The sequence below is a fragment of the Phragmites australis genome, chromosome 9 (assembly GCF_958298935.1).
Source record: "Phragmites australis chromosome 9, lpPhrAust1.1, whole genome shotgun sequence".
NCBI classification, from domain to species: domain Eukaryota; kingdom Viridiplantae; phylum Streptophyta; class Magnoliopsida; order Poales; family Poaceae; genus Phragmites; species Phragmites australis.
Window position 1 is genome coordinate 33,282,193 of NC_084929.1, and position 27,993 is coordinate 33,310,185.

A 27,993-nucleotide genomic window follows, 5' to 3' on the forward strand; every position below is an offset into this window, starting at 1 on the left:
TATTCAATCGATTAAATCTTAAGTCGTATGAATGAATAACAGAGCTAATATTCTGATTGGTTGTTTATACGAAGGTGATTTTATAACACTAATAAATAGATCCATCTATATAAACTAAACTATATTATAAATATATATATTTATATCCAATAAATTAGATTAAAACAGTATATACAGAGAAATAAACATGTTTCTCTCTAGACTTATAAACCTCTACGAAGCCGAGATCCAATCACCCCCACTCGAAGTCCCCGTCAACCCGAGGCCGCGTTTAACCGAAGCTCCTTCAACCGTCCGCCCATGCAGTCACTGCTAGTCTAGTAGCGCGCTGCACACGCTGACACGCGAGGGCGAGGCGGAGGAAGCCAGCGCGGGCGCGCAGTGGTAACCGTCCCCAAGCGCAGGCGCAGCGCGTCGTCTCGCCTCGCCACGCGCTAAGCCAAAATCACATCACATCACATGCTCGCTCGCGCAGGCCGGCGCACCTACCCTCCTCTGCTCGGCTCCAATTCCGAACCAGCAAATCGCGCCGCCGCCGCCGCCCGCCGCGCCGCGCTTCTAGCCCCACCCACCTCTGATCCCACTCGCCGCATCCCTCCCGCACGTTAAGTATCCGTATCGGCTCCCCTCTGATCTGATTCCCCCGCGCCTGGCTGCCTCTCGCCGACGCCGAGGCCGTCGTCGCCGAATCTCGCGCTCGCGGTGCGGATCTCGCGCCTCGGGTAGGCGTGGGCGCGATCTGGGGATTGGGATGAGAGGGGGGCGCCGGCGATGAGCGGCCCGGCGGCGTCTCTGGGGCTGCGGTCCGGGAGCTACGGCTCCCTAGCGTCCGTCGCGGGCAGCGGCGCCGGCTGCGTGGGGAGGAAGGCGGGAGCCAGGGGGTGGGCGTGGCGCGGGGAGAAGGAGCGGCTGCAGCTGCTGCACCGCGCTCTGCGGCTGGTCGGCCGGCGCAGGGCCGGCGTGCTGCTGCTCCTCGCCGTCGCGTCCGCCGCCGTGTTCTGCTCCCTCTTCGCCGTCGTCAAAGGTACCGCGAGCTGACGCCTCTGCTCCCGCTTGTTTGCTCTGCTGCTGCGCGCGCCTCGCACGCTCCGGTCCCCAGCCTGGTCGTAGCGAAATGGGCGCCTTTTAGATAGCTTTGTAATATGTTTGGGTCATGCAGCTGGCGTTTACAAAATCTCACTTAGTTTGTGATGGTTTAAACAATGGGAAACAATAGTGTGTGCATACTCCTCGTAGATTATGCTGTCAAATGCTTGGACCAGTTACGTACTGGCCGATAGTGTGAAGGCGCATGTGTGGGCACGAAAATCGCGTGAGGTAGAGGCATGGGCGGCGCGAGCATGGGTAGAGAAAGAAGAGATATAGAACGAGGGAGCGGAGGATGGACAGGGATATTTTCCCAGAGTAGAGGATGACGGCCGGCGCGTCGCGGTTGTGAGGTGGAGGAGAGGAAGACAGAGGCTGGGCGGGCGACGGTAGGATGCATGACATGTGGACGACCGAACGCACGTGTGGGCACGGGCGAGCGCGCGCGAGTAGGCCAGCACGAGGTGAGTTAGGCCGAGTGCCTGGGAGGGAAGAAAAGGGTAAAAAGAAAAGGAAAAGAAAAAGGGAAAATAGAAGGGTTTTGGGATAAATTCAAAAGAGAGTTTTTGAATTTGGATTTGAGTTTGGTCTTGACATAAACTCAAATGGAGACATTTGAATTGTGATTTGGATTTGGATCTTGAGATCTTGAAGATGATTTGAATCAAAAGATTTGAATTCAATTTGGAATTGAGCTAAATAGAATCTACGAATAGATTTGAAATTGAGAGACATTCAATTTCAGTTCTCCACACAAGGAACCATAAAAACCATAAACCAATTCATGTAGGGATTTATTTAGAAATAAATTTGGGGCATTTGGAATACTTAGCTCATTTAATATATATGAATGTATACATACTGGTATATATACATTCATATACATATTCCCTTGATTTTAGTTAGCTTAATTCACAAAAAATTAATTTGGAGTGAAATTCATAATTAATTAGCATGTTAAAACTTAGGATGTTACACAAACCACATACAATTGTTCAGCACAGAGAATGCTTGATTGTTCATATGGCCAGATAAAATACTTACTGTTCTAGAAAGGAATCCCCTACTTCTGTTTAGAAATTACATCTACAACACATGATGGTAAATTGGGTAAGCAATGAATTGGTCGGTTTCCAGTAACTTTAAGTTTCATTTGAACTAAACTATTCGAGCAATTTGAAACTTTCACTAAAAAATAATTTGAAACAAATTCTATTTTTATTCAGATGAGAATGAATTTATTTTGTTTATATTGGAATTACACTTACTTTAGACAAGAGCTTTTTGAAAGGAACCGATAGAAGAATTGTCTATTATATTAATAAGAAGAAGAGCCTGATAGGCAAACAACACTCCGTAAATTAGGAAAAAGGAGAAACCGAGTAGAAAACCACAATAGAGCGGGTAACTACCTAGCTAAACTAGACAAAAGGCACCAAAACACCTGAACATCTACATAGTTGTACTAGGCTTGAGATGGTCAACTCCGTCGTAGAACAACCAAGTGTCAGACCCCAGCTTTGTCGCCACCCACACAAGGGAGGAAACTCTTAGACGTCTCCAAGGAGGTAAGGATGTCAAAGATGCCACCATCACCCATCCGAAAAAAAAGGGAATGGATTTTCCCTCAACGAGCCTCCTAGCAAAGGGTGAGAAGCACCACAACACCACTTCCAATGAGGGAACGACGACTTGAGGGCGTCGCCGGTGCAAACATCGATAGGAGGCTAAAACAAAGCTTTTGTCAGGTGTTCCCACCCTTAATCGTGTAGAGGGAGGGGGGCAAATGCAATCAAACCACAAATGCATCGTAGCCCCCTCGGGCATGCGTAACCCAAAGAGCCAACGCTAGGCTGCAGATCCTCGCATGCTAGATCTGGGGGAAGTAGATAAATCTAGCAAGAGGAGGAGCCCACAAGGCGTCGGGACTAGGATGGGAGCCACGAGAAGAGACCTAGAGCGCCATTGCACCAAAGTCACAACACGCGTATGCCATGGCACTCAGAGCGGTGGTGAATGATCATCAACGTGGAGGGAGCTTCGAGGCTCAGGAGAGTCGGGGCTTGGCGATGATGGTCGTCCAAGCGCGCCGATGCATAGATCCTTGCCGAGGCATGAATATCTGGGTGGCAATGTGTAGAAGACATCGATGACTCATAGATTTGGGACATCATGTGTGCCACCGTGCATGTGTGAAGAGGGCGAAGCATGCCAGGAGCTCGAGCGTCGTGGAGGTACCACACAGTGGAGGCCTGGCAGAGCATGGCGTCACACCCCATCGCCGACGTGAGCAGCACGGATCCCGCCTTAATATCATCACAAATCCGGCCTCAGAGGCCACCAAGACTGTCGGAAGGAGCAAGATCCATATTTAGGACAGTCGGGTCGGCCAGGTAGCAGCACGACAAAACACGTCAACTCAAGATCCAGATCTGCCCATGGAAAGAGATGGAGAGAGAGGAGGAAGCTACGGTCAACACCACTTGGTGTGGCCGCTGGCTGCCGTCGTCGCTGCCATCGCCTATAGCGGCGGCCATCGGAAGGCGAGGGTGGCAATGGTTGGGGCATTGAGTTTTTGTTGCCCCCCCCCCCCCTTGCCCGACGCGAGATCTGCTTCAAAAAAAAGAAAGCCTTATACTTTAGACAAGAGTTATAATCATTTTTTGTTATAATTTTTTAGTAATAATTGTGTAATAAAATTGTCGAGTGTTAGAGCCCCAAGTGCGCAGGGCCGGCGTGCTGCTGCTCCTCGCCGTCGCGTCCGCCGCCGTGTTCTGCTCCCTCTTCGCCGTCGTCAAAGGTACCGCGAGCTGACGCCTCTGCTCCCGCTTGTTTGCTCTGCTGCTGCGCGCGCCTCGCACGCTCCGGTCCCCAGCCTGGTCGTAGCGAAATGGGCGCCTTTTAGATAGCTTTGTAATATGTTTGGGTCATGCAGCTGGCGTTTACAAAATCTCACTTAGTTTGTGATGGTTTAAACAATGGGAAACAATAGTGTGTGCATACTCCTCGTAGATTATGCTGTCAAATGCTTGGACCAGTTACGTACTGGCCGATAGTGTGAAGGCCCCCTTCTCACGTCCTACTCCTGCGTCGATGTGGATAGTTGGGTATTGTAGCCGGTGACCTGGTCTGTTGGTAGTGTTATATATATTTTGGTTCAGGCAATGTGTCTATCAGGGTGCTGATGCGTATGGTAGTGGTTTGAATTGTTAGAGGCTTAATGGAATTGCGCTCTTAATATTTCAGACTTTTTATTTTTTTAAAAATAAAAATATTTCAGATGGCATGGTTGAGCTGAGCTCTGTGGTGCCTATCTTGCATGACCTTTAGTAATCATTTTTTGTTATTAATTAATTGGGGCTGCCAAACATGAAAGTTGTGTGCTGATCCAAACCATTAATGGCCATTTTGCTGCTCGTGTTGTATTCTTTTGTTAATGTTAGGGACTACTAAAACTTCAATTATCACCAAGAAGTGTCAAATAAATGTTTCCTATTGGAATGTGCTTTGCTGTTAGGAAGTATGGTCACTGACTGTTTTTCTTATAACTTGTTTCAGATGACAGTAATTTAATTAGCATTGTGAATAATTATGAAGTCCCAAATGCCATACAGAAGTCAGTGTATCCCAGCACAACGCGGCCTCTAATGATGTCTGGAGGCCAATATTCCACCAGTGTTGTTAACAAAATTGAGCTTCCAAATCGGCTTCATCTTTCATATGCAAACTTTACGTATCCTTGTGAAGGTTTCTCAGTTCCTCCTCCCCTGGTTGATAAGAAACGCACTGGACCCCGGCGTAAGATTTGTTCTTTGCATCTTTCTAGTAGCACTGCAAATTATTTTGTGTCTAACATTTCACTGACCATATATGATCTGTTCTCATTTCCCCCTGTAGCATGTCCTGTTTGCTATGTCTCCGTAGATCAGGCATTTGCCCTGATGCCTCTACAGGCTTCACCATCTCCTGTCCTAAAGAACCTAAATTATGTATCTGAAGACAGTATCACTGCAAATTTATCAAATCAGGGCTCTGGATTTGGAGGACATCCATCTCTGGAGCAGAGAAATAAATCTTTCGACATTAATGAATCAATGACTGTCCACTGCGGGTAGGTTACATGCATATCCTTGTTCAGACTAAATCCACATTTCTCCAAAGAATTTGTTGTTTGAAATGTGAGAACCCAAGTAAATGGTTTATACTATTTTTTTATCAGCTTTGTTAGAGGAGATAAGCCTGGCAAAGGTACTGGATTTGACATCAAGGACGATGATCTGCTAGAGATGGAGCAATGCCGTGAGCTAGTTGTAGCTTCTGCTATTTTTGGTAATCAGCACTATGTACTAATAGTATTAACTATGGTTGCAATCAATTTATCTGCTAACCATTTGATATCATTCCCCAGGGAATTATGATATGATTCAACATCCGAGGAATATCAGTGAATTTTCGAAAGCAAATGCATGTTTTTATATGTTCGTAGATGAAGAAACAGAGGCTTATGTCAATAATTCTAGTTCGCTGTACAGCAATAATAAAATTGGACTATGGAGGCTAGTGGTTGCCCGAAACCTCCCTTATGAAGATCCAAGGCGTACGGGGAAGGTGCCTTCCTTATGAATTGCAATAACTGTCAATGTTTGTCCTTGTGATATGTGCTTCGAATTATGTGCACCATTTTTAGTAAGCAACAAAAAATGCTAGATTCCATCATTCTTCCCTAATGAACATGAACCTCATATCTGAAGGAGCACCTAATCTAAGCACATGAAGCTTCTTTTAGAGCAGAAAACACTACAATGCTGCATGTACTGGATCTTTCCACGGCTCGTTGTCAAGTAGAAGGTAGCTGACATGATACACTGGCTATATAAATTATATACTAATAGCTAAGGTTAATGTATCATGAGAAATTTGGACAAATTAAATGCTTAAATGTTCGTTTTGTGAGCAAAGAAAATGATAAAGTGATATGGACAGTATGCTTGGAAACTTGTTGAGGTAGCTACTGTGCAAAACATGCTCTTGAGCTATCCATCTTTTGTGGCTCATAAATACTCAACATATGCTGACCTATTTTAACAGACTTCACTGGGATGCTCTTTTACCTTCCCTTGGATCCTAAAACCTTAATTTGTTTCAAACAGGGAATGATACTATGGCTCAGCAGCTGAGGCCACTCATTGTCGTGTGAGAGGTCACAAGTTTAACCTTTCATGTGGTTTTTTAGGTGTTGTTTAAAGGAATTCTCTTCAGATGTCTAACTTAAAATTCTTCAAAAAGAAATTTATTTGTGCATTGTATTGAGCATCTTGAATGAACAAATACCTTATCTGCGCAGATTCCAAAACTTCTGCTCCATAGGCTTTTTCCAAATGTGAGATTTTCAGTTTGGATAGATGCAAAACTTCAGCTCTTTGCGGATCCCTATCTCCTGCTTGAGAGGTATGCTCGTGAGGTCGTCTTTAATTTCATACAACTGCAACATGCCATTTCTATCGTGAAGTAGTTACAACATATTTGGATCTGTGGTGGGTTTGGACTGTACTCGTCAACAGTTTTCTTGGAAAACTTTCTTCGATGATAGCTGCTCACATAGTTTCGCAGTTATTACCTAAAAAAAAGAAAACTTAGGTTCGCAGTTCTTGCATTTGTATTTCCTTGTTGATCTGCTGATGTTAGAATCCGCCAGGTTTTCCATCATTTTAGCATCATAGAATTGCAAATGCTTGACTATTTTATAAAAAATCAGCTGTTAAGTTCCTGTCAAAGATGGTGTTTAATCTGATTGCTAACTCTACCATTTAGATTTCTGTGGAGGAATAATACTACTTTTGCGATCTCTCGGCATTACAAACGCTTTGATGTGTTTGAAGAAGCAGAAGCTAATAAAGCTGCTGGAAAGTATGACAATGCGTCAATTGATTACCAAATAGAGTTTTACAGAAATGAGGGCCTGGCACATTATTCTCCTGCTAAGCTTCCTATCACAAGTGGTCAGTAATCTCATCAGATTATGGTAAGAGAACTTCAGTTTCTTTCTTAAACACTAATCTTGTCCCTTTTGCATTGCATGCAGATGTCCCTGAAGGTTGTGTGATCATCAGAGAACACATCCCCATAACAAATCTCTTCACATGCCTATGGTTCAATGAAGTTGACCGTTTCACCTCCAGAGATCAAATAAGTTTCAGCACCGTCCGGGACAAAATTAGGGCTAGAGTTGGCTGGATGCCTGAAATGTTCCTGGACTGTGAAAGGCGCAACTTTGTTGTTCAGGTATTGCAGCTGATCCATAATCCGTTATGGTTTTTGGTCCTCAAGCACTTTTTTGGTGCACAACTACCTGACAGTTAGTGCACAACTCAACTCATGATCAAGTTAGCCTTTATTTTGGGTGTACTCCTACTGACCGCACATGTTAAGCTTACAGTTATCTTTTGTTGCTGTTGACATTGCACCAGGCATACCACAGGGAGCTACTAGAGCAGATGATTGCGTCTGGTAGGAAGCCTCCTTCAGCGACCGACCAACCATCTCGAAAACTCAGACCAGGTAGCAGGAAAGCTTCTCCATCAAAGAAACCTTCCGTGAAGCGGAAAAAGGAGAAGAAATCGAGCTCGCGAAGGCGTCTCCCGAAACCCGTCGCCGGAGGGATGGGTGTTATGTGACGTAAGTTCCCCTTCAGCATAGTCTGGACTCTCTCACTTATACAGCGGTGTATTGGGATGTCAGTTGGTTCCACTAGGGGCAGGGGCTTGTAATTTTTCCTCGCCAAAATCTGTTCATAGTTATTCTTCATTGTTGTTGTAAATAACAGCGCAAATCAATATTCAATTCTGCTCATTGAGATTGGGGCCAGCCCTTTTTTTTTGTTTCCTCTGGGGAAATTGGATCAAGGTCGCAAGACGCAAGGACACTGCCCTCTTCTTTTCTGAAACTGAAACCTTTTGATGGCCTGCCAGTGGTAGGAGGAGCGACGATTCGACCAGGGTCCAGGGGAGTGGTCCCGGCGGTCGGGGCGCAGCACAGCCCTGCGGCCGGATGGCGCGCACAGGCAAAGTGTCACGGTGGTGGCAGTGCGACGCGGATTGGGGCCAGCGGCATGGCAGCACGGGAAAAAATCCATACCGGCATACCCCATGCAGCAAGCCGTCAGCCGCCCAGCGTGATAGAAAGGTTTGCGTTTGGGCCGATAAAAATGTTACGGAAGGCAAGAAAATGTAAAGAAGAAAAAGACATAAACATGCGTTCGAACTAACGACCGCAGGGTTAAGAGCATTGCTCTCTACAGACTAAGCTAGACGTGCCAGTTGCTAAGTACATATTATTTACCCAAGCAATCGTCTAAGATAATGTCTCGCTCTGTCAGGTGAAATTTGTGGTGTTCTTAGTCGTGGCGCAACTAATTGCTTGTTTAGTTCTAGCGCATATTAATAGTAGTGTATATTAAAGAGAACAAATCATATAGGTAATTATTACTGTTAACTAGAGTATTTCAAGACAACTAAAAAGCTTCATTATAAATTTTTCCAGCTTCGTTCATGCATCTCGCATCTCTTTATGCAACCATCCAAAGTCACCAAACAAGTCAAAGAACACTGGCTAGGGGGCGCCTAGGCAACCAACAGCCTTCATCATGCCTGTACCGTCCCAGATCACCTTCCAACAGCCAAAAGTCATTACCAGGACCAACCTGTTCCTCTACATTTCAGGATCATGAGGCCTCTTCAAGCATGTCCAGGAAACGCCTTCCGTCTGTCTTCTGGAAGACTGACTTATCAAAGTGCAGCTCATTGGTTGAGACGGCCTCGAATCTAGTCCACAGTTCCTTCTTGAGAGTAGTTTCTCCAGCTTGCCTTCCCTTCAGGTTAGTGCTTTCCAAGCCTTTCCAGGGAGTACCTAGTACCTTCTTGAGAGTAGTTTCTCCAGCCTGCCCTCCCTTCAGGTTTGTGCTTTCCAAGCCATTCCAGGGAGTACCTAGTTCCTTCTTGAGAGTAGTTTCTCCAGCCCGCCTTCCCTTCAGGTTAGTGCTTTCCAAGCCTTTCCAGGGAGTACCAAGCAGAGCCTTGCTATGCGCTGCAGGAGTTTGGATGGTCTTGTCATCATCAGAAACATCCTGTTTTCCCTTCTTGTTATTGCCTGCTGGAGTTGGAATTGGCTTATCATCCGACGGATCCAATAGCACACAGGTCTTGAGGGGTGACAGGAACCACTGAAGAGTATCATCGGCTTCTCTCCTACGGTGGGTGTTTTTGGTAGATCGGTTGAACCCATATAGGTCATACCTTGATGCCAGATCCTTTGAGACTTCATCAGATGATGATAGGTCCTCACAGGTTTCAGAACGTTTGTCACCCTGGGTTGGTCCATCACTTACAGCGTCTTCCTTCCTTGAGCCCTCCAGTATTGGAGAGAACAGCTGCTGTTTACTTGATAATGATGTATTAAGGCATGAATCGGGCAGTGCTCTCGTGCTCTTCTGAATTGAGAAAGTGCAAGGGGAACGGAGCCTGTCTACTAAAGAGCCCTTGTTTGCTGTAGTAACATGAGGTGTTACGGTGCCAGTCCTTGCTTCATTTACTTTCACACCTTGCTCCAGATCAGGATGATCATCATCAGAAATGGTTAATTTCCAAACAGGTAAACTGGGAAGATTCCGCTGATCCATGCTGGAAGTTGTCTTCACTTGAGTTTTTGATGTTGGACACCTTAATGAGCATGCTTTGGTTTTTGGCAATGGTGTCAAGAGAAATAACTGCTTTCCACTCTCGACCATACAAGCCCCAGTACGCCATGAGACAAGTGGTGAAGGTGAGACAATCATGTCGGCCTCAGGTAAGTTGCTGCTACTGCAGTTCAACAAGTTGCATGAAGGCGTTGCTACTGGATCGAGTAAGTTGCTGCTGCTGCAGATCAACTTTTCATACCCTTTTGCAGCAGAATTTGAACAGGTTCCCAGAGTATGTTTTGAGACATTTTCGACTTTCACTGGACAATTTTCTAATGCCTGCTTCAGTCTTGAAGACCATTGCTGCTTACAAAGAAAAAGCATGATGGTAAATATATCTACAATACAAAGGGCTCATGTTTAGATGTTTCAGGTAAATGAACGATTTTATGACAGTACACACCTTCAAGGAAGAATTAGTGTCTGATAAGAAGCCGCTGAAGGATTCTATCTCTTGTTTCCCTCTTTTGGGCATAGTTTGGCATTGAAGGGCATCAGATATCAATTCGTCAATCTAATCAACAGAAAACACGAGGAAACGTTATAAAGAACAAATAATTTGACAGGTTTATGTTACACAAACGAAAACGCTGACATTTAAAATTAATTTTGGACTGCATATAACCCTGTAGACTACCGCTGATTCAAGGATCACCGAGACACTAACTGATTCATGCACGAGCGAACGGTTTACATTTCAATTCAGGAAAACACAAAGATACTCGTTTTTTCTTCACTTCATACAGGCTATATTCCGATCGGCAATCACAAATCGAGTACATAGATAAACAGTTAAAATCTACAAAACACGCCCCCCCCCCCCCCGCCCCAAGGAAGCAGAATGGATGTTTCTTCAGTTAACCCGTTATAAGCTATACAAAAACTAGTACACAAGCACTGTCCGTTAATACAGAACATCACTACGAATTCGCCACCCCAGATCGCGACTAAGACCGGTAAACGCAGCAAAACCCCACCAGACCACCAATCTAATCTGACCAGATAGTTCAGTCGATAATCCATTTCCTCAAACGAAAGCACAGGTTCCGACATCACTAAATCACCGAATACTGAACGATATGGAGATTAGAGAGATAGGGTTTCTGGGGGGGGGGGGGGTGTCGACCTGGGAGACGATGCTGGCGAGGTCGGAGCGGGCGAGGAGGAGGCGGTCAAGCGCCGCGTCGGCCGCGGCGGCAGGAGGAGGGGGCTTGCAGCGGAGGGATTCCGACGCGCGTCGCGCCTTGTTGCTAGAGAGGACGCGGAGCGGGCGCCGCCGCGCCGTCGACTTGGCTCCCTGGCTCTTCTGCATAGTTGGAGAGAGAGAGAGAGAGAGAGAGAGAGAGAGAGAGAGAGAGGCGCAACGGTCGGTAAGGGAAGGCTCTGGAAAAAGGTGAGGGATTTGAACTTGCGCTCGTCACGGTTTTGAGCAGGAGACGACGCAGGCGGCTGCCGGCCGGGCACGAGGTTTTGCTTTACGATTCGTGCGGATAGGGTCTGGAATATCCACCGTAGGTGCCCTTCTTTGGATCAAGGATTGAGCTCCTGAGATTCCATCAACTTTTTAACATTTCTATGCAACAGCTCAATTCATATGGTTTCTTTAGGAACACTAGGGTGAGGAAGGATGACATGTTCTTTGTGCTTTATGTTGGCGTTCTCATTTAAATTATTGCAAAATTCACATGATGCATTCACAATTCTTGCTTGCACTCTTTTTCTTAAAAAAAGTGACCTTTTGCTTAACAGATACATTAAATCTATACAATATTCATCTATTTCCACACAATATGTTAGTAAAAATACAAATATTTAAGTAATTATCAACACGAATAGTTTTGCATAAACCAACTGTCGGTGAATCAGGAACCGGGGGTCCCCGAATCTCGAGGCCAGGTCAGCAATCCGTCACATGGCGTCATCCCGCAGGATCACCTCCGCGAGGCAAAAAAGATTAAGTCTCGGGAGAGGGTGCTCGGGGCCACAGTCAGTGATCCCCGAGTACCCAGGTTCCCCGATGATCTGCGAAGTTTAAGTGCCGGGAAGAAAGTGCTCGGGGAGGTATACGGTGACCCCCGAGCACCCGAGTCCCCCGACGACCAGAAAAGCTAAGTACCGGGAGAAGTGTGCCTGGGACCGTGAGCGGTGGCCCTCCGGGCACCCAAGTATCCCGAGGACCCACTGAAGGAAGTTCCGGGAGAGAGTGCTCAGGGCTGCGTGCAGCGGCCCCCGAGCACTCGGTCCTCCAAGGATCCGTACAAGCATGCCCGGGAGAGAGTGCTCGAGGAGGTGAACAGTAGCCCCCGAGCACTCGGTTCCCCGAGAACCAAGAAAGGGCATTCTCAGGAGAGAGTGCTCGGGGAGGTGAACAGTGACCCCCGAGCACTCGGTTCCCCGACGACCCAGGAAGCCCCTCCGTCAGTGGCCCCCACAGGGGTCCACTGATGAGGTGTCAGCCAGTCAAAGGCCCGAGGCCGCATTTAAGAGCGCGCGTGGCCTGTCACCTCCAACTGCTCCCGTCACACTCGGTGTCAGTTCCTGCCACATTCTGGCAGAAGGGCGTGGGGACATTAAATGCACGGGTCCCATCTCGTGTCATCTGACACGTCTCGGGATAACGTCGTGAGGGCCGAGGCGTTCCGTCTGCCGCGCTGCTGTGGCAGGAGAACAAGACAGGGCGGGCACGGCGGGCCGTTCTGTGACTACCCGGTGGGCTCTCTCCACGGCGTCCGTTGCCAGTGCATTTATGGTGACGGATGACCGGGCGCGGGGCGTATTTTCCACCCCCGGTCACTTCGCGCAGAGGCTATGATGACGCCCTTTCCATTTATGACGCTTTGGAACTCGTGCCCTCCCATTCGGGGCACGCTATTGCCGGCGGGTATTTAAGGCAGCCGGCAGCACGGACAAGAAGAGGGGGGGTTTTTTCTGGCTCAGGAAAAGCTGAAGCAGTTAAGGAAGTAGAGAAGATCGAGAAGCCCAAGAGCACCTAAAGCCAACAGATACACACAGACCGAAGAACAAAGAGTCCCAGGCTCTAGGATAGACAAACATTCATGTAACCAGCAATATCCTTGAGGGGCATTCTCAGGACATTTATAGAATGGTGTTACGCCTCTGTGCGGTCCGAACCTGTCTAAACTCCCAGTGCATTTACTCCTTTTTGCATTGGATCATTCCACCCCTGCCAGCCATCGCATTCATATCCATTTATTTCTCCAGCAAACTTGTTCAGGATCATCCCTCAACCGAATCTCTAAAAAGGGATCCTTCAGGATCCCTGCGACAGAAGTTAACTCTCCAACACCAACTATCAACATTAAACCCCGTAAGGACATGAATAATGCTGGATGCTTAAGAAAAGAGAGTGCTAAGCATCTACATAAAATTATAATTTGTAATGTAAATAAGAACTATATGTACTTCAAAATTGTAATTTTCAATAAAAAAATTATATATATTTAAATATGATTAACTATCTTGTTAGTACTAATATAAGCAGTTGTACTTAAATAAACACCTTGCCCCCATCTAAGCACCTGTGCTACTGCAGTTGTGAAAAAATCTGATTTTTTTCCATAACATCTCCTCTAAACACCCCCATTGTACGTACTCTAAAAGTCCAAAGTTTACAAAAGTTGACCACTCAAATTCTAAACCGACACATATTTATGAACTAATGGAGCAAAACATTCCAAATCATGATCAAACTATTGCAACACATCATTTGAAGTATTGCAACAAATGGAAGTTTGGCACACAATTTTCAGTAATATACTCATTTGAAATTTCTTGTTCCTTCAGAAATAGCACCACATAGCGAACCATGTTACAAGAGCCGAAAACTTAAAGAGTATACGAGCCAATATGAGATCCTAAGCGTGGTAAGCATGTTTTCAATATCTTTCATCCTCACCTACTTGCTTAGTACTCTGTAAAAAATACTTGACGTTCTGGACCTTTGACTATTTTTTTTACTAAAATATATTTATAAAATACAATAATTTATTAGATTGCGAAAGTACTTTTCAAGATAAATTAACGGATATAACTTTCATGTTTTCAAATAGAACATTTTAAAAATAATTGATAATCAAAGTTTCACAAGTTTTAATCAGATCTTATCCAAAACATATATATTTGTGGCCGGAAGGAGTACCTTCTAAAACTATCTAATTATCTCAAAGGTTTTTTGCGTCTTCACATCCTACCACCCTGACCAGTTCATCATTTAGAATGACACTACAAGTGAGAGCACAGTCATCCGAATAGCAAGCTTTCTTTTTCACATCATCCGACACTAACCGGTGATTTCTCCATGCACGATCTATCAAATAGCAAGCTTTATTGGGCATGAAGGATAGATTGGTTTGGAAACAATAGGAAAAATCTCAACATGAACCAGGTGAGAAAATGAAACTTTTTAGGTTGCCAAAAGCCCAAATCAGTTCGATCAAGATATGCGTACATGGTGTTCGACATTTGTCGAAATGACACAACCACACTCGCCTCAAAACATTAGCTTCCTACGATCCACATCTCAATCATGAAGTACAACGGCAAGTCCTTGGAATGCGCGAGATCACCCCACCCCCGGGTGGTTAGCGCTAAAGTCGTCAAATGCATCCATCACGACGGGCGATAGAGTCGTGGGATGGCTCCATGGCTTACTAGCACGATCGTGGTAGGACTTGAATCTGACGCAAAAGAGGAGGTAGCTGAACATCACGGCGCCCAACAACACCAGCCCTGACCGCATCGCGTTCTGCCGTGCCTAGCCCCGCCTCCACTCAAGCACGCACCTAGGGAGTAAGAACTCGTATGGACAGTGGATCCCACTATATGGGGGTGGGGTTCCTACTTACCATATCACGGTAGAGTGGCAGTTGGCTCTCTATTTTTGCTTCCTCGCGGCTTGCGCATGGTCGACCGAAATCAGGTGTGTTACGCAGGATGTAGTTAATTATCTGGGCTGATGGTTCTCGTGTCCGCCTGACACGTGATGCGTTGGAGCCCAGAGGGATGGAAAGAAGCTTGAAGGGCAAAAACGTAATAAACAAAGAACGGGACAAAAAAAAAAAGGAAGAGAATTACCACCTATTGTTGCTGCCCAGGATCGAACTGGAGACCTTCAGTGTGTAAGACTGACGTGATAACCACTACACCACAGCAACTTGAGCGTTGAAAATGACACCGTTACCATAAGAAATAATCCATATGCACCATAACCCTCACACAACACAGCCGCAGAGAATCCTTCAACACCGACAGGCCAAGCCCCGTTTCTACACGCGAAGAACAATCTCAGCCGCTCGATTGATATCCCACCACACGAGCGCAGCATCAATCCCGCGGGACCCACGCAACCCGCGAATCCCGTAACTACCCATCACTCACACGGTTAACGGCGCCTCAACGGCACTGAACACCTCATCAGCCCGAGGGCACGGCAGTAATTTCGCGCCGCCAAATCTATGGCGAAAGAATATGGGCTCGCGCGAGCAATAGGAGTGCGGCTAGGGTTTGTACGTCCTCATACACTTCTTCTTCCCCTTCGTCTCCGCCGCCGCCGCCGCCGCCCCGCTGAAACCGTAGCATCCTGCGCCCCGACCTCCAGAGCCATGCCGATGCGGTCCGGCAGGCGAGTCTTGTAGCCAGAAGGGTCAGTTCCCCAGTCCTCACCCACAAGTACGCGAGCGCAGTGTGACTTTTGCCGCCGCTGTCTCCATGGCGACCATGAACCCCTTTGACATCCTGGGTGCCGACGACAACGACGACCCCACGCAGCTGCTGGCCGCTGCCGCTGTTGCGAAGCAAAAGGCCGAGACGAAGAAGTCGGCAGCAGCGACCGCCGGAAAGGGCGCGCAGCCAGCCACCGCCAAGTTGCTAACCAAGCCTGCGCCCCCTGCGCAGGCCGGTGAGTTCGGGGTTGGGTTGCGTGGGTGCTCGATCTGGGGTCTAGAGTGTAGGTATTGGGTTTTGTCCCCATTTTGAGGCGTGGATTATGAAAAGATAGGTTTTTCTGAGTAATTTTAGGATATCTTAGTGATTAGTATACGGAGCATAAATTTTGATGTCATGTTATGAAAGAATATTTGTGACATTCGGAATAGGTAATCTGATTTTAGCCATTGCTGCCATAAAAGACGAGTTTTGTATGGACAGATTGCTTATGTTCAGTGTACTGCATGTTTCAGTGAGGGATTCCCGCAGTGGTGGTGCACCCTCCCGTGGAGGATTCGGGCGCGGTGAACGTGGCCGTGGCAGAGGCGGGCGAGGGTATGGCCAGAACCGTGAGTTTGGCAGCGAAGACGCCAATGGGTTTCAGGGGGGATATGGTGCTGGAGGTGGTGCCAGAGCTGGAGGTGAAGGCGCCCAGGACAGGGAGAGGGGCCCTCAGCCACCCTACCGTGGAGGCGGTGGCCGGCGGGGTGGTTACCGTGATGGTGAGTTTGGTGATGACTCTGAGAGGCCGCCTCGGAGGACCTATGAGCGTCACAGCGGTACTGGCCGTGGGTATGAAGTGAAGCGTGAGGGTGCAGGCCGCGGGAACTGGGGAACTACCACTGATGAAATTATTGCCCAGTAAGATAGCTGTGTTTTATTATAAGCTGTTGATATCCGCATGATGATGATAGAGTTAACTTGTGCTGTTTGGATGACCAGGGAAACTGAGGAAGGCCTGAAGCTGGATGCCCCTGTTCCTGAGAAGCAGGATGCACAGGAGGATGCTCCACAGGCAGAGGAGAACAAGGATAATAAGGATGCCACTGTGAATGAGGAAGAAGAGAAGGAAGAGGATAAGGTACATGCATTATGGATGTAGATTTGTTTGATAAAGTTGTATGGTTTAAGGTATATTTTGAAGGAAAAATTACTATGTCTATATTACTCCACTGCTATTCTCAACATCACAATAAGTGTGATTTGTTAAATGTTTATGTTGCTGAATTTGTCTCATGGCCTAAACATTTATTTCGTTGTTAACTTGTTTGCTGTGTGGATGTTGTTTATTCTGCTTTTGTGTTTTTTGTATATTGATTAATTTTGCAGAAGTTAACGTGTGCAGCTCGTCTTAGTTATTCGGCATATTCAAAACCATCCTGGCATTGTTGTCTTCTGTCAGCTAGTGGGATATGGAGACGTTTTTAGGAATACTCTAAACAATTATTCAACAAATACAGGCATATCCAAATTATTTTGTTTAGATTCACAGGGGCCATAGAGTTATGGCTTCATGACTTGCATATTGGTAGCTCACAGTGCTGGTGGAAAAGTGCGTAGCAAACTAAGTTTCTTGCAACTTAGAAATCTGTTTCCTGTTTCTGGAAATGTACATATCTTAGGAAATACTCATTGTTAAAGCAAGCTTGTGGTACCAATAAGGCTATTGAATTTATCTTACTAATTGACAGGTAATTAGTAGTAGCTACAGTGACAATTTGGCTATTATATCCAGTGCAGTACTTTAACTTGAGAGTTGCTGCAATTTTTTTCATACTTTCTTCATCATAATTGCTTTTCCAGGGGCAGTTTAAAGCTAGGTGATTGTTACAACTGTATATATTTTTGAGTCAACTCAGGTCCCCTAGCTCTATAAGCTGCTTTCATACATAAAGAAGATTTTTCAGTACCTTATTCATTTATTGTACTGACATCTGTTGCCATGTTGATGCTTATCTGAATGAAATGTTTGATGATATAGGAGATGACTCTTGAGGAGTTTGAGAAAATAAGGGAGGAAAAGCGGAAGGCACTTCTTGCCTTAAAGACTGAAGAGAGGAAGGTTGAAGTTGATAAGGATCTGCGGTCTATGCAGCCACTTTCCACCAAGAAAGGGAATGATGATGTTTTCATAAAATTGGTAATTTTGCCATTATGCCTTGTAATCTTTTCATGCTGTCATAACTTAATGGAGATGTCCAAGCATAATTAATTAATTTCTTTGTAGGGTTCCGATAAGGATGCGCTGAAGAAGAAAGAAAATGCTGAACGTGCTAAGAAGGTCTTGCATCTTTCTCCTCTATTAATATTTATTACGTTTCCAATTTCCCCTTATCAAGCTTCTGAGATACTGCAAAGTTTGTTTTCCATTCTGGTGTAATTAGCAATAGACACTTAATTACGGTGATTCCTATTTTTGATCTTTCTGAACTTCATGAACACACTAAAATTTACCTGTCATCTTGGATTCATTTGCTGTTCCTCCGTCTTGTGGTTAAAACTGCTATAGCTATTTCTCCTGCTTGGTGCATTCAGTCAAATGTCAGCATTTACACTTTTTTACTATATAGCACGTGTTAATGGGGAGTCCATCTCTTTCTTTTCAGTCTCTGAGCATCAATGAGTTCTTGAAACCTGCTGAAGGAGAAAGGTACTATGGTGGCCGTGGTCGTGGCAGGGGCCGCGGGGACCGTGGGGGGTTCAGAGGGGGATATGGTGGGGGTTATCGCGCTCCACCGGCTGCTCCTGCAATTCAAGACCAAGCCGAATTCCCGTCGCTTGGTGGGAAGTGAAACACATCTACTGCCTCAAACACCGTATCATCTTTGCTGTCAACATCGAGTTTTGTTCATCCGCAGGTCACTGTCCCAATGCGAATCGGGCAAATAATGGTGTCGCACGTTGTTTACTCTCCGCTGTGTCAGTCGACTTTGTATATCAGAGTTGCTTGCCAGAATTTTGTAGGCTATTATCAATACCCCGCTTTCTCGCCGACTCAGTCATTTCTCACGAGTTGCCAGCTTTATTTTTTGTTGCGTGGTGCCTGCTGTTCGTTTCCAGATGCTGGTAATTCATAGGGTGCCTGCAGTCAGATGCTGCTGCCGAAATTTGGATATCGATACGGATCCAGCCTCAGACCCACGGCGCTGCCGTATAGTGCTGATAGCCTGATAGTAATTGCAGCCTTCGGGTGCCTGCCGGAGCTGCACTCTGCTTGATGGAGCAACGAGTGGAAGTTCACTGGTCTTGGGTCTGGCGGAGGTGCTCACGGGCGCCGATGCGGAACCAACGGCCGGAAGGGGTATTGTGAATAGAGTAGCGAATACAAAGAGAGGTTACAGTGGGTCGAGAGATGAAATCGTATCTATTGATGAACAGTAGTTACGTATATATTCAAGTCCAAGAGACAGCAAATGTGTCTGTTCGCTGAGGAACGGTTTGCTCCGACGGATGTCTCCTTTGATTGCTTAACCGTATGGCAGTTAATTGATCACCAGTTGGAATGTCTGTTCATAATACTCTCCTTTGATCAATTATCTTATATATGGACTACTTTAAAAAACTTCTCTAAAACCCTGTGGGAAAAATATAAAGAGAAAATAATATGTTGATATACCATAAAAACTCCTTTAAAATCTAATGGAAAAATATAAGAAGAAAATGATATGGTATATATTGAACATTGCCTCATTGTAAGCTCATATGAGTGTAATGATTATGATCTTTGGACCATATTAAAACCTCCGAAAATCATTTAGGAAAACGGGAGAACAAATTAGATATTGCCTCATTAAAAATCTTATATGAGAAATCGTATAGGAAAAACTCATAAAGAAAAAGAGTGCAATATAATAGAACATGTTATTTATTCAGGGATCAATCTCCCTATAAACCTTGCAAATCTCGCAGTCATCGCATACCAATTCCATTAACATATTTTTGGAATGTAAAAGTCGGTAAGGATTTGGTGAACAAATCAGCGAGGTTATCACATAATTTGGCTTGCAAGATTTCTATTTCCCCATTATTTTGTAATTCATGAGGATAGAACATTTTAGGAGCAATATGTTTAGTTATATTGCTCTTTATGTAACCTGTTTGCATTTGAGCAATGTATGCAGAATTATCTTCATAGATAGAACCAATATCACATGATTGTTGTATGTGATTGATCATTCTGCGAAGCCATACTTATTCACGTGATGCTTCATATAATGCGATTATTTCAGAATGATTAGTGGATGTAGCCACTAGAGTCTATTTTGAAGACTTCCATGAAATGACTGTTCCACCATTTAAAAACACAAAGTCTGTTTGTGACCTGGCATTATGGGGATCTGATAAGTAACCAGCGTCAGTGTATCCAATCATATTCATATCTTGATTTCTTTTAAAGAAAAGACTAAGATCTATAGTACCTTGGAGATATCGTAAGATATTCTTTACTTCTATCCAATGATGTTTAGTTGGAGTAGCGCTATGCCTAGCTAGTAAGTTTATTGCAAATGCGATATCAGGCCTGGTGCAATTTGCAAGATGCATAAGCGCTCTAATGGCACTGAGATAAGTAACATCGGGTCCCAATATCTCCTCTCCCTCCTCCCGTGGTCTAAATGGATCTTTCTCCATATCAAGAGATCGAACAACCATATGAGTCTTTGAAGGGTACGATTTTATCATATTGAATTTCTTCAATATTTTCTGGTTATATGCAGCTTGGTGTAGTAGAATACCTGAAGGATAATGCTCGAGTTGTATTCCCAAGCAAAATTTAATTTTACCCAAATCCTTCATTTCAAATTCCGTCTTATATGATTACGTGCTTCATCTATATCTTATGTATTTCTAATGATATTTAGATCATCAACATATACATAGATAATACAAAATCCTGTTGGAGATTTCTTTATGAAGACACATGGGCAATCATCATTGTTTGAATATCCTTTTTGTAAAAGGAATTCTTTTAGTCGGTTGTACCACATTCTTTTCGACTGTTTTAAACCATATAATGATTTTTTAAGTTTTACACAGTACATGTCGCGATTTGCGTTTAGATTCGGAATGTTAAGTCCTTCGGGGACTTTCATGTATATATCCGAATTAAGTGACCCATAAAGGTATGCGGTCACTATATCCATCAATTGCATAGATGGATTATTTTAAACTGCCAATGAAATTAGATATCGAAACGTGATTCCATTCATTACTGGAGAATAAGTCTCATTGAAATTAATGCTGGGTCTCGGCGTGAACCATTGTGCTACAAGCCTCGTTTTATATCTTACCACCTCGTTGTTTTCATTCCGTTTGCGAACAAAAACACACTTGTATCCCACAGAAAAAATGTTACGAGGAGTAGTTATTACTGATGTGAATACCTCTCTTTTGGAGAGCGAGTGTAATTCTGCCTAGATTGCATTCTTCCATTGTGTCCAGTTCGAGCGCTTACGGCACTTTGTCATGGTCTTTGGATCTGGATCATTGAGAAGATCGTTTGCAATCTTTGAGGAGAAGTATGTATCGATAATTGTAGTCTTTCTGTCAAATGATTCTCCAGAATCAATATAGTTGATGGAAATTTCATCTACCCTTTCCGACTCATCGTGATTTCCCATTGTGATTGAGTCTGGGTGTTCCGATGTCCTAGTATCAGTATTTGTGTGCACAGTTGAGATGTTAAGCATCCACTGGATGTTTAGTATCCTTAGGTCTTGGGTGCCTTTCAACTTGACGTTGATTTGTATTTACTGTTTTGGAAGAATGATTCCTCTGTTTCCGCGGTAGCTTGCAAGAAGCTTTATCTTTTGTGTCTGTATTTCTCCCCCTCTTATTTTGGTTTGGGAGTTGAGTGATTTTATTTAGTACCTCCACTCTTTTCGGCACATTCCTAGCAGGAATATATGATTTAGTAACACCTTTATTGTCAGTAAATGCATTTGGCAGGTTATTTGCAATATTTTGCAAATTTATAATTCTCTGAACTTGGAGTTCAAATTCTTGAGTACGTGGATCTGAGGAGGAAATGTCTGTGACATTCCAATTGATTTCCTGGCATTCTTTCTGGTACTTGAAATCTCCCCCTAATACCAGAAAATGCTCCTCATCAAATATACAGTCAGCGTAACGGGTTGTAGGAAGGTCCCCTGTTAGGGGCTCTAGGTATTTTATGATCGACGGAGAGTTATACCCTACATAGATCCCTAATTTCCTGTGTGGACCCATTGATGTATGCTGCGGTGGTGAGTATATGTATACAGCGCAACTGAACTTTCGCAGATGGGAAATGCTGGAGGATTTCCACATACTAACTGCAGTGGGGAAGCAGTGTGATATGCAATTGGTCGCAATTGAATTAAGTCAGCCGCGTGTAAGACTGCGTGACCCCAACATGAAGTTGGGAGGTTGTAATTATATAATAGTGGTCTTGCAATGAGCTTGATTATCTTAATAAGAGATTCGGCCAAACCATTTTGAGTATGGACGTAAGGTACTGAATGCTGAACTTGAATTCCTAAGGCCATATAATAATCATTGAAGTCACATGAGGTAAATTCAGTCGCATTGTCCATTCAAATGGAATGTATCCTATGTTCAGGATAATGTGCTCGTAATTTAATAATTTGAGCAATAATTTTGGAAAACGCATGGTTTCGTGTGGACAATAGACACACATGTGACTGTCGTGTAGATGCGTCAATGAGAACCATGAAGTACCTAAATGGTCCAGTTAATGGTTGGATAGGACCACATATATCACCTTGAATGCGTTGGAATTTGAGTGGTTCAGCTCTAATTTTAAGATAAGAGGGTCTTAAAATTAATTTCCCTGTGGCACATGCGGTGCACACAAAATCCGAAGATTGTGGGAATTTGGCAGTATTTATGCCATGACCAATTAAATTGTAGATAATTTTTTGCATCATCCCGACACCAGGATGACCTAGGCGATCATGCCATATTTGGAATGTGTCAACATTCTGAAAAATTATCTTATACGCAACATGTGGTACGGGTTTGATGTATGTATAGTACAATCCTGAGGATAAAGAGAGAATTTTCTCTAGTATTTGTTTTGCATATTCGTTATTTTTGGTAATGAGGAGATATTCCTCTCTGTTGTCATCATGGGTTTCGATATGGAAACTATTTTGACAGATATCTCTATAACTTAGTAGGGTATGTGTTGCATTGTCAATTGTAATTTGAGTACCCACAGGGAGAGTAATTATGGCGCGACCAGAGCCGACAATCATAGCATCGCGTCCTGAGATTGTCAAAATATTTCCTTGACTCCTTTTCAGAGTTTGGAAATATTTAGTCTCCCTTAATATAGAGTTAGTAGTATAGCTATCCACTAAGCACATCTCCTCTTCCATTGGATTGTCTCCCGTAATCATCTATATATATATAGAAATAGAGAATGTGAAATTCTTCATATATATATATATAATACATACAACTTTATTGAGTATCAATGTGTTGATATATTATTGTAATATACAATAGTATAAGATGACAACAACCTATTACAACACTATGTAGGACATAGATATAATAATATCTAATTAATTGGGGTCTAATTGAGGTCTCCAAATAAGTCATTGGAAGCAAATTCCACAAGCATATTGTCCATGCTCTCAAGGTCCTCTTGCTCTTGAAGAGTGATGTCGTTGTGTTCGGTTTTGGATGAACATTTTGGGAACAACTTGTCGTCCTGGTGGTGTCAGGTTGAAGATTGAAATGAGCTTCAAATCTTTTGTCTTGAGTTGGTCGGCTTTGTCCAATGGACTTTAGGTAGAGATCAACCAAGTGTTTTGGGGTGTGGTATTTCTTAGTTGTGTGGCTGTAGCAACCACATTTACGATAAATGTCAGATTTGTCTTTGTTGTTGAAAATGCTCTTCCCCTTGTTATTTCTATGGAATTTCTGCTTCTTAATGTGGTTGTGCCTGCCTTTGAAGTTCTTTGGACGATGTTTGTTGCTGTCGAACCTCTTTGTATTCTGAATATTTGAATTTACTTCAGGTAAAGGGGCAGTGCCTGTAGGGCACTGGTGATGATTCTTTAAAAGAAGTTCATCATGCTTTTCAGCCTGAAGTAAAGTATGAATTAATTCAGAATAGTGCTGATAGTTCCTAGCATGGTATTGTTGTTGCAATACCCTATGGGCAGGAAGCATTGTAGACAAAGTTTTTTCTATTTTCTACGCATCGGTGAGAGCTTTGTCACAAAAAAACAATCTTGAGCAGATTTTGTGAACAACATGGTTGTATTCTCGAATGAACTTAAAGTCTTGGAGGCGAATGTTGGACCATTCGCGTTGTGTATTAGGTAGTATTGCTGCCTTTTGCTGTTCATATCGCTCTTTGATCGAGTTTCATAGGTCATGTGGATTTTCATTCATCAAGTATTCAGATTTTAAATCTGGATGTAAATGGTGCCTTATGTAGTATAAAACCCCATACATGATTTGATCTTGAAGTGGTGGATCTCCCTCTTGAGGATGATTAATTGGCGTCATAAGTCCGCGGAATGTTAGACTTATCTTCATGTCCATTGCCCATATTAGATAGTTTTTGCCATCTAACTCGAGTCTTTCGAACTCAATATTCGACATTTTATCTTACAAATTGACCAATGATTGAATGAATTTACATTTTAGGTAAAATAAGGAATCATGGTAATGTTGTAATAGTGCAAAAATTGTAAAGTCAAGTTAATACTTGAGTTAGATAGTGTAGACCTCAAATTATATTGGTAGCACATTGAAATTAGTCACCAAGATGATGAAAACCTTTTAGTAATGGGGGCATAATCTGTAATTATTTAGTAGATGCCATAAATTCCACTAACTTGTGTTATTCAAATCTTGTGTTAACACTATATAGGTAATCACCAAAATTGGTGTAGACCTTCTTTAATTCATGTTCACATTGGGTACGCACGTAGAGGATAGTCACTATGTGTAAACATAGTGTAGATCCCTCAGTAGTACATAGAAACTACCTTGTGTATAGCCAATATGAGATATGAATTAAGGTAATCACCTTAAAAGGTGTAGATCTTGATTTCAAATTTGATATTGGGTACGCACTTTAAGGATAGTCACTATGTTTAAACATAGCGTAGATTCTATAGTACTATTTAGAGTACTACTTAGTGTATGGCCAATATGCGAAAGTTTGGAATATAGTGTTATATCAAGTGGAAGATGTAATCACATAGTTTGCAATAATAAGTATTTTGAAAGAAATAGAATTTCTATTGCAAAATCAAAATGGTAAACATATATTTATATGTAATAGGTATGCATAAGGGCAAAATGCATGGAACATATAAAATTTCCAGAGAGAACAGGTACTGGAACATATACATTTACAACATAAACAGAACGAATCATAATTATAGTAAAAGATAGGGGCTATAACATGATTTTACAGAACTGTAAATATTAAATACTGAAATTGGCTACAAATATTTTGAAACCCGGGGGATTTTATGAAAAATGCCATTATTTCAGTATTTTTCGGGCTGGCAGGCCGAAAGAACCTGGGTTGTGGCCTTTTTGGCCTTTCGGCCCAGCCCATTGGGTGCCCCCTCCTCCGCAGCATATAAAGGCTGGCCGGTTAGGGTTTGCCAAACCCTAACCGGCCTTTGTGGAGCCGCCATCGCCATTTGTGGGGAGCCGAGCCGGCCCTAGATGAAGGTGAGCCGCTAGCAGAGGAGAAGGCCGGAGTAGGCCACCGAAGGCTAGATCGCTGGATCCACTCTGGTCCTAGTGGAAGCCGGAGCCACCGGCGAAAGGGGGCGGCGGCCGAGCTGAGCAGCTGTTGTTGGTGAATCAGGAACCGGGGGTCCTCGAATCCCGAGGCCAGGCCAGCAATCCGCCACGTGGCGTCATCCCGCGGAGTCTCCTCCGCGAGGTAAAAAAGATTAAGTCCCGGGAGAGGGCGCTCGGGGCCACAGTCAGTGGTCCCCGAGTACCCAAGTTCCCCGATGATCTACGAAGTCTAAGTGCCGGAAAGAAAGTGCTCGGGAAGATGTACGGTGGCCTCCGAGCACCCGAGTCCCCCGACGATCAGTAAAGCTAAGTACCGGGAGAAATGTGTCCGGGGCCGCGAGCAGTGGCCCCCTGGGCTCCCAAGTATCCCGAGGACCCACTGAAGGAAGCTCCGGGAGAGAGTGCTCGGGGCTGCGTGCAGCAGCCCCCGAGCACTCGGTCCCCCGAGGATCCGTACAAGCGTGCCCGGGAGAGAGTGCTCGGGGAGGTGAACAGTACCCCCGAGCACTCGGTTTCCCGAGGATCAAGAAAGGGCATTCTCGGGAGAGAGTGCTCGGGAGGTGAGCAGTGACCCCCGAGCACTCGGTTCCCCGACGACTCAGAGAGCCCCCCGACAGTGGCCCCGGAGGGGCCCACTGATGAGGTGTTAGCCAGTCAAAGGCCTAAGGCCGTATTTAGAGAGCGCGCGTGGCCTGTCACCCCCAACTGCTCCCGCCACGCTCGGTGTGAGTTCCTGCCACATTCTGGCAGAAGGGTGTGGGGTCATTAAACGCACGGGTCCCATCCCGTGCCATCCGACCCGTCTCGGGATAACGTCGTAAGGGCTGAGGCGTTCCGTCTGCCGCGCTGCTGTGGTAGGAGAACAAGACAGGGCGGGCACGCCGGGAGTAGGGTGTTATAGTATCCATACAGGAGTAGGGTGTTACGCCTCCGTGCGGCCCGAACCTGTCTAAACACCAGCGCATTTACTCCGTTCCGTATTAGATCATTCCACCCCACCGGCCATCGCATTCATACTCATTTATTTCTCCGGCGAACATATTCAGGATCATCCCCCCGGCTGAATCTCTAAAAAGGGGTCCCTCAGGATCCCTGCGACAGGAGTTAACCCTCCGACAGCTGTGGAGAGGGGCCGATGCGGCGTCGGTGGCGATCGAGCTGAGCTGCCGTGGAGCGGGGCCGAGCGGCGACGTCGGCGGCCGAGGCGAGCCAGTCGTGCGGAGGAGCGGGCGGCCGAGCCGCCAGGGAGTCTGGCCGAGGTGTCGTTGGCGATGGAGCCGACGGGAGGGGAGGCCGAGGCGGCGTCGGCGGCCGAGCTGCCATGACTGTTGGCGCGCCGGTCGAGCAGCCGGGTAGGGTGCGCCGCTCCTTCCCCCCTCGCACACGCACGCGCCTGGGCGCGTTTAGAAGCCCTCAGAGGGGAGGCCGGAGGCCGCAAGGGCCCATGACCCCGAGCGGAGGCCCGGACGGTGGTTGGCCACTGCAGTGGCAAAGCGGCAGAGGGTGTGGCTGACCGGCGCAGTGGGGGTAGCCACGGTGGAGCCGGAAGTCGATGAAGAGGAGTCGTCGATTTGGATGAACGGCGCCGCGGCCATCGAGACAGTGGTGGATGGGTCCTCAGAGAGGACTTCCACGACTTCAACGCTGGAGTCTATGAAGGCCGGCGTGTTCAGATTGATGCCCCGGGAAAGAGAGGCGGGACTGTAGTCCGCCATTGCTCCCGGGAGGCTTCTGCCGCGACGGACACCGAAAATCCAATTGCGGCGGCGAATCTCCGGAGTCTGTTCTGCCACCGCAGTAGAGGGAGCCGTGTCGGCCATGTCTGTGGAGGTGCCAGTGGGTGGCACTGGAATGGAGGAAGACAGCGGAGTGTACTCTGGAGAGTACAACACGCGCTCCTCCGGATCCTCCTCCTCGGACGCCACCGCCAGTGTGTTGTTGAAGAAAGGAGCAGCGCATATGCGTGCTGCCAGTGTGGGCAGTGTGCCGACGGGAACAGTGGCTGCGGGAGCCACTGCAGGGGCTGGTGGAGCTCTTGGAGGTCCATGGCGGCGGCCACGACGTCGATGACCACATGCACAAGCGCGGCGACGAGCATGTGCATGGCCAGAGCTTCTGTTGTGGCCGAGCGGCGAGATGTGCTAGAGAATGGGTTTCTCCAAGTCCATCAAGCAACAAATGACTACACTGGTGGTTGAAGGTGAAGGATCCATCTCTTTCTGTATCTTGATCTGAGAGAGACCTTCGAGTCTGCTCTGGTTCTTGTGGTGGCCGATTGGCCTTTTCTTCTAGTTCTGTGTTCTTGCTCAGTGGTGAAACTTGCTGATAACATATTGTTAGTAGAGTAGCGAGTACAAAGAGAGATGACAGTGGGTCGAGAGATGAAATCGTATCTATTGATGAACAGTAGTTACATATATATTCAAGTCCAAGAGGGACAGCAAATGTGTCCGTTCGCTGAGGAACGGTTTGCTCCGACGGATGTCTCCTTTGATTGTTTAACCGTATGGCAGTTAATTGATCATTCATAACAAGGGGGACCGCGTCTGCCCTGCCCTGCCCTGCACGCTGCGTTGCACGTCACCACCGGAAGTCCACAGCTGACTCCTGAGGTCGCATTCGCTAGAGCCTAGAGCTGTAGAAGACGCAGTAGGGAGCATACAGGG

General features: G+C 45.5%; 3 protein-coding genes and 1 non-coding gene across 6 annotated transcripts; 2 read left to right on the top strand and 2 right to left on the bottom strand.

Annotated features, from left to right (window-relative positions):
- The first annotated feature begins 309 nt into the window (after positions 1–309).
- LOC133929287 (probable hexosyltransferase MUCI70) lies at positions 310–7,953 on the top strand. Of its 2 annotated transcripts, none has more exons than XM_062375984.1 (9): positions 310–1,024; positions 4,645–4,884; positions 4,984–5,197; positions 5,306–5,415; positions 5,495–5,694; positions 6,431–6,534; positions 6,898–7,085; positions 7,169–7,368; positions 7,554–7,953. In XM_062375984.1, the coding sequence occupies exons 1-9, from the start codon at positions 772–774 to the stop codon at positions 7,758–7,760; spliced, it is 1,716 nt and encodes a 571-aa protein (XP_062231968.1). In that variant the 5' UTR covers positions 310–771; the 3' UTR covers positions 7,761–7,953. The 2 variants fall into 2 exon arrangements, with proteins under 2 accessions (XP_062231968.1, XP_062231969.1); XM_062375985.1 differs by lacking the exon at positions 310–1,024 and adding an exon at positions 3,745–3,886.
- Positions 7,954–8,781: 828 nt separating this feature from the next.
- Positions 8,782–11,200, bottom strand: LOC133929288 (uncharacterized). Its single transcript, XM_062375986.1, has 3 exons — positions 10,947–11,200; positions 10,224–10,334; positions 8,782–10,123 (listed from the first exon to the last, which is right to left on the bottom strand). The coding sequence occupies exons 1-3, from the start codon at positions 11,130–11,132 to the stop codon at positions 8,807–8,809; spliced, it is 1,614 nt and encodes a 537-aa protein (XP_062231970.1). The 5' UTR covers positions 11,133–11,200; the 3' UTR covers positions 8,782–8,806.
- Positions 11,201–14,921: 3,721 nt separating this feature from the next.
- On the bottom strand, positions 14,922–14,994 carry TRNAV-UAC (transfer RNA valine (anticodon UAC)). The gene has a single exon. It is a non-coding gene; the product is annotated as a tRNA-Val (tRNA).
- Positions 14,995–15,331: 337 nt separating this feature from the next.
- LOC133929289 (RGG repeats nuclear RNA binding protein A-like) lies at positions 15,332–18,542 on the top strand. 2 transcript variants are annotated; one of them, XM_062375987.1, is made up of 6 exons: positions 15,332–15,737; positions 16,018–16,405; positions 16,487–16,625; positions 17,526–17,684; positions 17,772–17,825; positions 18,151–18,542. In XM_062375987.1, exons 1-6 carry the CDS (start codon positions 15,548–15,550, stop codon positions 18,334–18,336), a joined length of 1,116 nt encoding a protein of 371 aa, XP_062231971.1. In that variant the 5' UTR covers positions 15,332–15,547; the 3' UTR covers positions 18,337–18,542. The 2 variants fall into 2 exon arrangements, with proteins under 2 accessions (XP_062231971.1, XP_062231972.1); XM_062375988.1 differs by lacking the exon at positions 15,332–15,737 and adding an exon at positions 15,758–15,933.
- Positions 18,543–27,993: the final 9,451 nt, after the last annotated feature.

Excerpts from the sequence above, each read along its gene's own strand:
- LOC133929289 (XM_062375987.1), top strand. The coding sequence starts at position 15,548 with ATGGCGACCATGAACCCCTTTGACATCCTGGGTGCCGACGACAACGAC. Across the intron at positions 17,685-17,771 it reads ATGATGTTTTCATAAAATTG|GGTTCCGATAAGGATGCGCT; the intron begins GTAATTTTGCCA and ends ATTTCTTTGTAG. Across the intron at positions 17,826-18,150 it reads ATGCTGAACGTGCTAAGAAG|TCTCTGAGCATCAATGAGTT; the intron begins GTCTTGCATCTT and ends CTTTCTTTTCAG.
- LOC133929288 (XM_062375986.1), bottom strand. The coding sequence starts at position 11,132 with ATGCAGAAGAGCCAGGGAGCCAAGTCGACGGCGCGGCGGCGCCCGCTC. Across the intron at positions 10,335-10,946 it reads TCGCCAGCATCGTCTCCCAG|ATTGACGAATTGATATCTGA; the intron begins GTCGACACCCCC and ends TCTGTTGATTAG. Across the intron at positions 10,124-10,223 it reads ACACTAATTCTTCCTTGAAG|CAATGGTCTTCAAGACTGAA; the intron begins GTGTGTACTGTC and ends CTTTGTAAGCAG.
- LOC133929287 (XM_062375984.1), top strand. The coding sequence starts at position 772 with ATGAGCGGCCCGGCGGCGTCTCTGGGGCTGCGGTCCGGGAGCTACGGC. Across the intron at positions 1,025-4,644 it reads CCTCTTCGCCGTCGTCAAAG|ATGACAGTAATTTAATTAGC; the intron begins GTACCGCGAGCT and ends AACTTGTTTCAG. Across the intron at positions 5,416-5,494 it reads TGTAGCTTCTGCTATTTTTG|GGAATTATGATATGATTCAA; the intron begins GTAATCAGCACT and ends ATCATTCCCCAG.